Source organism: Gobio gobio (assembly GCF_949357685.1).
Source record: "Gobio gobio genome assembly, chromosome: 25".
NCBI lineage: Eukaryota > Metazoa > Chordata > Actinopteri > Cypriniformes > Gobionidae > Gobio > Gobio gobio.
Genome location: NC_137121.1, coordinates 1,916,687 through 1,926,686, shown reverse-complemented (window position 1 = coordinate 1,926,686; position 10,000 = coordinate 1,916,687). Strand labels below are relative to the sequence as shown.

The 10,000-nt window shown below is 37.0% G+C and overlaps 1 protein-coding gene across 3 annotated transcripts in view; it reads right to left on the bottom strand.

Annotated features, from left to right (window-relative positions):
- The window catches only part of LOC307122187 (protein NLRC3-like), a 15,568-nt gene extending 9,224 nt beyond the window's left edge, over positions 1-6,344 (bottom strand). The window contains exons 1-7 of one of the 3 annotated variants that reach the window (XM_079810150.1): positions 6,015-6,099; positions 4,086-4,183; positions 3,805-3,900; positions 3,424-3,692; positions 3,051-3,095; positions 764-2,576; positions 292-465 (exon numbers count right to left, since the gene is read on the bottom strand). In XM_079810150.1, coding sequence (XP_079666276.1) covers positions 292-465; positions 764-2,576; positions 3,051-3,095; positions 3,424-3,679 — 2,288 coding nt within the window. In that variant the 5' untranslated portion in view covers positions 3,680-3,692; positions 3,805-3,900; positions 4,086-4,183; positions 6,015-6,099. Of the gene's footprint in view, positions 1-291; positions 466-763; positions 2,577-3,050; positions 3,096-3,423; positions 3,693-3,804; positions 3,901-4,085; positions 4,184-6,014 lie in introns of all 3 variants that reach the window. The other 2 variants (XM_079810149.1, XM_079810148.1) reach the window with 2 other exon arrangements.
- Positions 6,345-10,000: the final 3,656 nt, after the last annotated feature.

The window sequence follows — 10,000 nt, the reverse complement described above, 5'->3', positions numbered from 1 at the left end:
GAACCCAGAATATGAATGCAACATGAAAAGTTTCATGTCAATTTTTTCTACATAGGAAACCATTATAAAGATTTAAATAAAAAAATAATTGTATTAACATTTTGGGTTCGTCTGCTTGCCTGTATATATCATGCATCATCAGTACAGTGTATATTGACTTTAATATAACAAAATCACTGTCTTTGTGCGTAAGAAAGACACATTAAGCATTTCCATGTTAAGTCTTTTAGATTGTCCCACTGTTTTTAGTGACTGAAATACAAAGTGTTGTATAAGGATTGAATCTCAAACCTTAGTTTCTTCAGCTGACAGTTTGGGCTCTTCAGTGCATCAGAGAGCAGCTTCACTCCTGAATCATACAGGTAATTGTAACTCATGTCCAGCTCTATCAGGGGTGAGTTTGGTGTCTTTAGGGCCAAAGCCACAGGTTCACAGCAGGTGTCATCGAAATTACAGTTTAAGAATCTGTAAAAACAGGATATTTATCCATGGCATTTATTGTGTGTTTATCTTGTAGGAACAGTGTTTGTAGTAACAGTTATAGGTTATGTCATGTTCTCTGTGAACATTCAAGCTTTTTGGAAAATGTAATTTATGCTGGAACTGGTGTGGCATTCAAGTAAAAATAACTTTCAAATGTATGTCTATAAAATCTCTGTTTAGTAAATCCATTTGAGTAAATATAAGTAAAAACTTCACATGATAAAATTGATTTTCAGAGTTAAACACTTTGATTAATCTTGTCTGTCGACAAGGTCCTTACTTTGCTTTTCTGCAGCCTCTCACAGCTGGCAGGAGATGTATGCCGCCTCCTGCTCCAGTATTGTACCTACTCAGGTCAAACTCATCCAGCACCTCCTCTGACATCAGCAGTACGTAAGCCATCAATGAGCACATGGAAGACGAGAGCTCTCTTTCTGGAGATGATCTGAGGTATCTTTGGATTTCTGAATATAATGAATTGTCATTGAGCTCCAGTAAGCAGTAGAACAGGTTGACTGAAATGTCAGGTGAGATGTGATAGTTTTGTAATTGTTCTGTAATATGTTTGGTTATTTCTGTGATGCTGTCTTTGCTGTCTTCAGTGTGTGTGAACAGGCCTCTGAGCAGGTTCTGATTGGATTCCAGTGAAATGCCCAGCAGAAACCTTAAAAATAGGTCTAAATGTCCTTTCTGACTTTGCATTGCTTTCTCAACAGATTTCTTTAGTAAATCATGTAAAGCAATATTTTTGTCTGGCTTGTCGATGTGGTCAGGCCTGACCTCGTTTTGTGTTTCTTCAGTGAAAAACTGCAGCTCATCCATGTTCTTGTTCAGGTAGCAGAAGAACACGTACACTGCAGCGAGGAACTCTTGAACACTCAGATGCACGAAGCAGAAGACCTTCACCTCATGAAGTCCAGCTTCTTGCTGAAATATCTCAGTGAGCATTCCTGTGGACTCAAAGTCTCTCACATCAATACCACATGCTGTCAGATCCTTCTCATAGAACACAATGTTTTCTTCCTTCAGCTGTTCGAACGCTAGCTTAGCTAACTTCAAAATCATTGTTTTATTGGAATCTAAAAGCTTAGCACGTTCTCGTTCTGTTATTCTGTCATGCTTCTGGCTCTTCATGTTCATCTGTATCAGCAGGAAGTGGATGTACATTTCAGTAAGTGTCGTGTTGATGTTCTCTGCATTGTTCCCAATGGGGACATCCTGAAGAACAGTGGCTGTGATCCAACAGACCACGGGAATGGAACACATGATGTAGAGACTACGAGATTTCCTAATGTGTGAGATCATTCTGGAGACCTGAGTCTCATCTTTGATTCTCTTTCTGAAATACTCATCTTTCTGCCAGTCATTGAATCCTTGAACCTCTGTGAACAACCCTACATACTCAGGAGGGATCTGATTGGCTGCTGCTGGTCGTGATGTCACCCAGACGTGAGCTGATGGAAGCAGAGTCCCATTCACCAGACTTGCAAACAGTTCATCTACAGATGATCGCTCCTCAACACTCGTCACCATTCCACTGTCAATATCCAAAGTCAGTCGACTCTCATCCAGTCCATCAAAGATAAATGCAAGCTTACATTTATATATCTCGCATATCTTTGCTGTTTCCAGGTCCTCCAGTTCTGGATTAAATTTCTGTAGAAACTCATGCAGACTGATCTTTCCTTCTTCAATGCAGTTAATCTTTCTGAATGGAAGCAGGAACACACAGTCTATATCCTGATTGGCTTCTCCTTCTGCCCAGTCCAGAATGAACTTGTGCACTGAGACAGTTTTTCCAATGCCAGCGATGCCTTTAGTCAGCACAATCTTTTTCTTTTTTTTGTTCCAACTAAATACATCATTGCATTTGATTGAACTTTCCTGTGATTTACGGGGTTTAATAGTGTCATCAATCGTCATTATCTCACGTTCTTGTTCGTCTTCTTTAAGATCCCCCTCCGTAATGAAGAGTTCTGTGAAAACATCCTTGAGATGTGCTTCATTTTCCTTTTTACACTCAAAAATGTGTTCCACATTCTCCTTCATGTTCATTTTGTGTGTTTTCTTGAATTCCTGCAGCCAGAAATCCTCTGTTATGAAAAATATAAATAAAGAGGAAAAAGTATGAACAAAACAACACTAGAAATTAAACACAAAGGTTTGTGAGGCGACTAATAGCAGATGGAGATCATGCATCAATGCTCTACTGCTATTCCTGCAGTTCCCGGATGTGCAATGTTGAATTTGTAAAGCGAAATAATATCTACCAAATATTTCCTGTTGAATATTATAGGTTGTATTTTTTAACATACTGAATATTTTGGAAGTGAAGCCTGAAAGGTGAATATGGATTATTTAATTTTTCATAATGAAAATGCGTGTGAAATGCTTTAAATTGAAATATTCACAGCTTAAATATACAACCATGTTAAATTTCAGACCCTAAATATGCCAGCCCTAAAAATACAATGCACTGTGAAAGTAATGGATTTATTTTTCAATTAGTGCAATTTAACAAGCTTTTTTGACTCAAATACATTTGTCATAAGGTAAGGTTCATTCACCTTGTTTTCTTTTGCGTTTCTCAGCTGGCTCTGATGATTCTTGCACTGTGAAGAGGGAGAAAATAATTAGACTCCTGAAAAAGGCTCTGCATCATGTTTCCACACTAAATCAGAGTATTAGAATGATTTCTGATGGATCACGTGACACTGACAATTCATGTTTTCCTGTGATGGCAACATAAGATTTTTTTTATTTTTATTTAAAGATTCAAATAAAAAGTTGTTTTAAATTGTAATATTTCACACAATACTTGAACTATTTTTGATCATATAACATACATCTTGGTGAACATAAGAATCTTCTTCCAAAAATCTTAAATATATATTTTTATGAATCTATGCTGCCTCTCGTTCTCTATTCTTCCTTTATTACCTTCAGTGTAGTTGTTCTGTAAGTCTTCAGCCAGCCGGTTCTGGTTCATCTTCCTCAGGATGTTCAGTGTTTTCTGAACAGCTTCTTCTGCTCCAAAACACTCCATCATTATATCCACTATATCAGTGACATCAGCATCCTCCAGTTTACCAGCTCCAACGGGGCCATCTTCTTTTAAGTAACTCTTAAATCTCTTCAGATCATGTTCTTTCAGGTCTTCTAGAGTATCTTGAAGCAGCTCTAAAACAGTTGCCATCGTCCTTCATGAACTGTTGGAGAAGAGAAAAGGAATGAGGCTACTAATAGTTTATATTTTATAGCAGATGTGCAAATAAATGAGCGTAATGTGAGATGGTGGTCCAGTGGGTTAAACCACGGAACTGATATGCAGAAGGTTGCTGGTTCGATCCCAGCGGTCACCACCAGTGTGTCCTTGAGCAAGGCACTTTACTCCATGTTGCTCCAGGGGGATTGTCCCTGTAATAAGGGCACTGTAAGTCGCTTTGGATAAAAGCGTCTGCCAAATGCATAAATGTAAATGTAATGGAATGACACTGTGATCAGATCAGATTATGAAACATTTTAAGGTCTGAAACGAATTAGCGTAGCTAAGGGGTGGCCAGTGCTGTTTGAAGCTTGGCCACCCCTCTGGCCACCCCTACCTGTCACTGTAACCTTAACCAATGAAATAAGCTGTAGAGCGGGGTTTCTGGTGAAGTGGTTTGGCACTGTGGTTTGTGCTCAGACCTCTGTGTGTAACCTACAGGGTAGAAGCGAGCGGTAATATTTCAAGTTCAGCACAAGCCGAGCAACGCAAGAGGATACGGTGACGATCAGGTTAGGAAAGTCAATGTTATTTACCTAAGTTTTCCTAAATTTTCCGAAAAGTTTGTTAAAGTTGTGTTAATGCGAATGTTTCCTTAGAAGAAACAAATGTTTGCGTAGGCTACAATAGAGGGTATGTATCGCCGTCACTTTACCGCTGGAACACACCCCCTCAGTGGCAGAAGAGCTGCTGCATTAATGGATTGGGGAAACGCAAGTAAAAAATAAATAAATAAATAAATAAATAACAGTTATCAGTGTCTCTTTATTTACTTTTGTTTTATACAAAATATTCAATCAACTATCACAAACTATGCATCAATATTCATGTTCTGAACTTGTTTTTGCAATAAATACACTTAAATAGGGTTAAATGAAATACTAAAACACTCGCTATCTCCTATCGTTCAGATCAGATCGGACGAATCCAAGAAACTTGACAGTGTAAGAGTCCACTCTTCAAAATGCATCCCACTTTTTAATCCAAAACAAAATAGGGGGGAAAAAACGAACAAACCCTGCTTTATTTGCATGAGCGCTTTGAATTAGAGTAACCAATCATGTCCATTTTCAATGAAAATCAGTATTCTGGCAAACTCCCCAGTACTTTGAACCCTTCTGCTCAAATTAAACCCTCCCAGGTCTCTCTCCTTCAATCACAACTTGGTGAGCTGTCAATCATTGCGCCCATGGTTTTCGTTGGATAAAGTCAGTCAATGCCTAGCGAATGCCTTGCCAGCAAAGGTTTGATTGATGGCCGTAGTAACGAATCAAAAGGCATCATCTTGCAGTGTTTGTAAGCATGGAATCAATAGACCCTTTTCTCAAAGCGGAAGGTCGTCATAGTTGGGTTAAATATTATAGCTGTGAATGAGAGAATACATTAAATATTTTTTTTGTGTGCCCATTTGCTCACATAGCAAAAGAAAAACGCCACAGTAGTGATTTAACAACTTTCAAAAAGAGGGAAAAATAGAGTGAGATTGATAACGGCAGTGAAAAGAGATAAATATGTTAATTTTTACCATCACTCCCATAGACGCAATTACTAAACACCCTCACAGCAGCGGTAACTTTTTTATTGTAATTTGATGCAAAAGTAATAAAATACAAAGTATTAGTGTTATAAATGTACATATATTTAAAAAAAAAATGACACTTTCTAAATTCTGTAAATAGCTGCTATAGTTTTTTAGTAACTGTATATGCACTATAATGATCAGTTTATTGCAGATTAATTTGAATGAAAAACTACTTTTTACAATCACAAATGTTCTGAAATAAATTTCCTTTTTGAAAGGACGCCTAGACTTTTCTTGACATAAAAGCTCACAGAAGCTCCATTACTGAGAGAATCATCCTCAAATTTGAATCAAAACATGATCAAACATTCAGTTTTATATTTAGGTTATTTTCAGGCTCTTAACATTAAAGTCTCATAATTTTTCCCTACGTGAATAAAAAAACAAAAAAACGGAAGTCACTTACATGTATATTTGACCTTGTTTTACTCTGTTCCAAAAAAAATTGAAAAATTTAAAATCGACAATTTAAAATTATTTTTGTTTGTTTGTTTTTTATAATTTCATTAGAATTAGCTTTGGTACAGCATGTCAGTCAGTAGTAAATAAAAGTGTTGGCCACCCCAATAAAATCACTGGGTCTTACCTGCCCCCCCCCCCCCCCCCCCCCCATGAATCTCCTGTGGTCACTGGAAACATGACACTTAAACCTTGATCAGTAACTTAAAATACGCACTAACTTACCTTCAATAATGGCAATATCTGCAGATGTTTCTTTATCCTGCTCTGAAATGGCGTCTTGATCATCAAAAGCACAGACTTTCCATTCACTTCCGTGTTCTCATGAAGGGCGTTTCTCTACAGAACTGGTCCAACGACATTATAAAACTGAGAGAAAAACATCTATTTAAGCAAACACACACATATCTGAATGTACCTGTCTGTCAGCAGACACACCCACACTCACACACTATCTCTCTCTGTCTCTCACACTATCTCTCACACACACACACACACACACACACACACACACACACACACACACACACACACACACACACACACACACACACACAATGGCAAAGTCATGTGATTTCATCAGATTTTCACAAAGACTTGAAACTCGAGACACCAATGATTGAGACTTGAGTTGGACATGAGCTCTGTGATTTGGAAAGTCTTTATGGCCTTTATACCTTCATTACATGTACATTTACACACATTTCATGACACGTTTATGTAATAAAAAAGAAAAGTCACAGGATTAAAGAAAAGTTAAAGTCTCTTATTGGTCTGATTAATCAAACTCTCCATAACATTTACAAAACAAACCCTACAGTTTACTAAAATAACATTATAAAGACCCCTCATATTTAATGGTTTTGCATGATTTGTTAATTGCATTAAATTAATAACACCTTTAATTAAACACTAGCAGTTGTTTTGTCTTGTAATTACACCGTTCTGACCAGAGGGAGGCGTTTCCAGAGCTTCAGAACAGGGAATCATTTCACAAAGCAAATGATTCAGTTGATTCGAAGCTTCGTTTCTCCCATTTTAAGATTCTACAGTCAGACGTGAGTGATTTTAAGTGCGTAAGATCAAACTTGTTGGCCTGGTTTCACAGACTAGACTAAGCCAGGATGTGACATTACTGATGTACATCTTGAGACATAACAATTCCACTGACAATTTAAGATATTTCAGATCAAGATTCTTTCAGTTATTCCAGCTCAAACATTTTCCTTTGGTCTAGGACTAGCTTAATTATTGTCTGCTTACAGGGGCTTATGATTAACTTGTTTACTTATTGCTGGTTCATTTGATCAGAAGGTCAATGTGCTCAGTCATTACAAACCACTGCAAATTTCACACACTCACGCGATTAGACCAATCATCTCATTTACTCAGAGGTGGAAAGTAACGAATTACATTTACTCGCGTTACTGTAATTGAGTAGTTTTTCTGTGTACTTCTACTTTTTTAAGTAGTTTTAAAAATCTGTAATTTTACTTTTACTTAAGTATATTTTGTTTTAAGTATTGTACTTCGCTACATTTTAAACCACATCCGTTACTGAGTAAAATAAATAAATAATACGAAAGTGGGGGAAAAGCAATCCGGAAACGACTGCATTGAATTGAAGGGCGGGAGAACGTGCAAAAATCACAAAAAGATGGAGCCGTGTTTCCATTACCCTTATATACGCCCAATGGAAACGCGTCAATTTCGCAAAAACTCCCATGTATCGCAAAAAGGTTTTTACGCTCGCATGAGGTGGTTTTTCAGGCAATTCGAAAAAGGAAATTTTCGCAAAACTGCAATGGAAACATTTTTTCCGCATTTACAGGTCAGCTGGTACGGTCATGCATTGCTCTCACACAGGGCCTACATATTATTTTCCACTCAAGTATGTCTAATAACGAGATCTTATGTCGCTAAAACGACATATATTTTCTCCTAATAAGGAAAGTGGCGTAACTTTATAATGACGGACCCCGGTGCAACCACACATATCATAACTATCTATAGGCCGACTGTAATTAAGACATATATTCAAGACATGTATTAAAACAGAAAGACACTACAGTTTCAGCCTTGCTCAAAGACTGAGGAAACAGGCCAGCACGTCAATCCATTCCCCACGATCTTGGTTTGCTTCTTATTTATTAAATATACAGCCAATTAGTTGATTAAACATTGATCAAAATTAAAATACAATTTATACAAATTGAAATTAATTTTAAATTAAGACTTTCTAGAAAACACAATTCAATGAAATGCTCAGTCCATGTCCCCAGACATATGCGCATCTGATTATCTGCCTTACTCATGCTGCTCACTTTTCATAATCAACATATGAAATTAAAAGATTATAATATTTAGATATAGCCTAACTATATGAAACTAAATAGGCTACGTTTTCTTTAACCGTCTGTCCCTTCGTCGCCGCCTTCTGATGGATTTTTTCCTTATTCTAGCGGAAAAAACTCACAATACTCCGTCATTTTTAGCCAGATAGGCTAAGTGCAAGACGTAATTATAAACATAAACTGTTGACTTTTATTTGTGTACACTCACAATAACAGCAAAGGCCGTGGACTCAGGGAACGGATTATTTTGCACTCCACTCCAAACGCTGTCTTCATTTCAAAAATATATTTTGTTTATTAAACGCAAAGTTTTTCATTTCAAAAGCATTTCTAAATTCAGTTTATATTTCCAACAAACAAAATTACGAGCCAAAATAACGAAGTGGTAAAAAAACACTTTGAGTTATCACCATCAAATTCAAACTTTTCGCTCTTCTCTGTATTCAATTCAATTCAAATTTATTTGTATAGCGCTTTTCACAATACACATTGTTTCAAAGCAGCTTTACAGAAAGTGCATTTCATAGATGTACAGTAAAAATGTTAGAAAGACAATGTTAAAGAATAATGTTCGAAAAAGTTAATCAATCGTGTATTAATTTAGGCCATAACAACGCTGGCGTTGAGTCGTCTCTTCACTGGCGTGGAGTCGTCTCATCACAGGTGTCGGGGCATCCGAAGTCTCCATGAGGGGCTGATACAAACTGGAGCTGATGAACTATTTACCTCAGGACTAGTGTCCCGAGATAACAACAGAAAAGCAGATGGGAAATGATTAGCGTAGCTGCTGTTCAGAATATTATATTAATGCTTTTGATCCGATTTAACTGTAGTATAAAAAGATAATTATAATGTGAATGCTTGGCTAAAGAGATGCGTCTTTAATCTAGTTTTAAACTGGGACAGCGAGTCTGAACCTCGAACAATATCAGGAAGACTATTCCAGAGTTTAGGAGCTAAATGTGAAAAAGCCCTCCCTCCTTTAGTGGACTTAGATATCCTAGGAATGACCAGAAGCCTAGAGTTTAGTGATCTTAAAGAGCGCGATGGATTGTAGGCCGATAGAAGATCCGTTAGATACACTGGAGCTAAACCATTTAGGGCTTTATAGGTTAGTAGCAATAGTTTGTAATTGATACGGAACTTCACAGGTAACCAGTGTAGAGATGATAAAATTGGTGTTATATGATCATATTTTCTTGACCTAGTAAGAACTCTAGCAGCCGCGTTTTGGACTAACTGTAGTTTGTTTATTGAGGATGCAGGACAACCAGCTAATAAAGCATTACAGTAATCTAATCTCGAGGTCATGAATGCATGAACTAACTTTTCTGCATCAGAAATAGATAGCATGTTACGTAGCTTAGCAATGTTTCTAAGATGGAAAAATGCCGTTCTTGTAACATATGAAATATGATTTTCGAATGTCAGGTTGCGGTCTAATATAACTGTATGTGGCACTGCGTCACAAATAACCTGCCGTTTGTAAAAGTCGATCATTCTTTACAGATGATGGTGTGTTTGGACAGAAGACGAGTTCTTTATTAAACTCATAAAAAACAATAGAATAAAAAATGGCACAATTTATCATAACACCTCATGTGTGCCGCTCAAGTATAAGGTGCTTTCCTTGCCATCAATGCTTGGATAACAATGCTCATTAATAATAATGCCGTGCGGTGGCTGGGATATACATAAACCTAACAACATACATCGCATGATTTTTGGAATGATTTATCACGAGAGGAAAAAAATGGTTTTAGTCGCATAACATCAGATAATGGAAACGCCGTCATTTCGCAATATTTTTTAATCAACTTTTTGAAAATATCGCAAAAGTTTTGCGCTGAAAGTGAA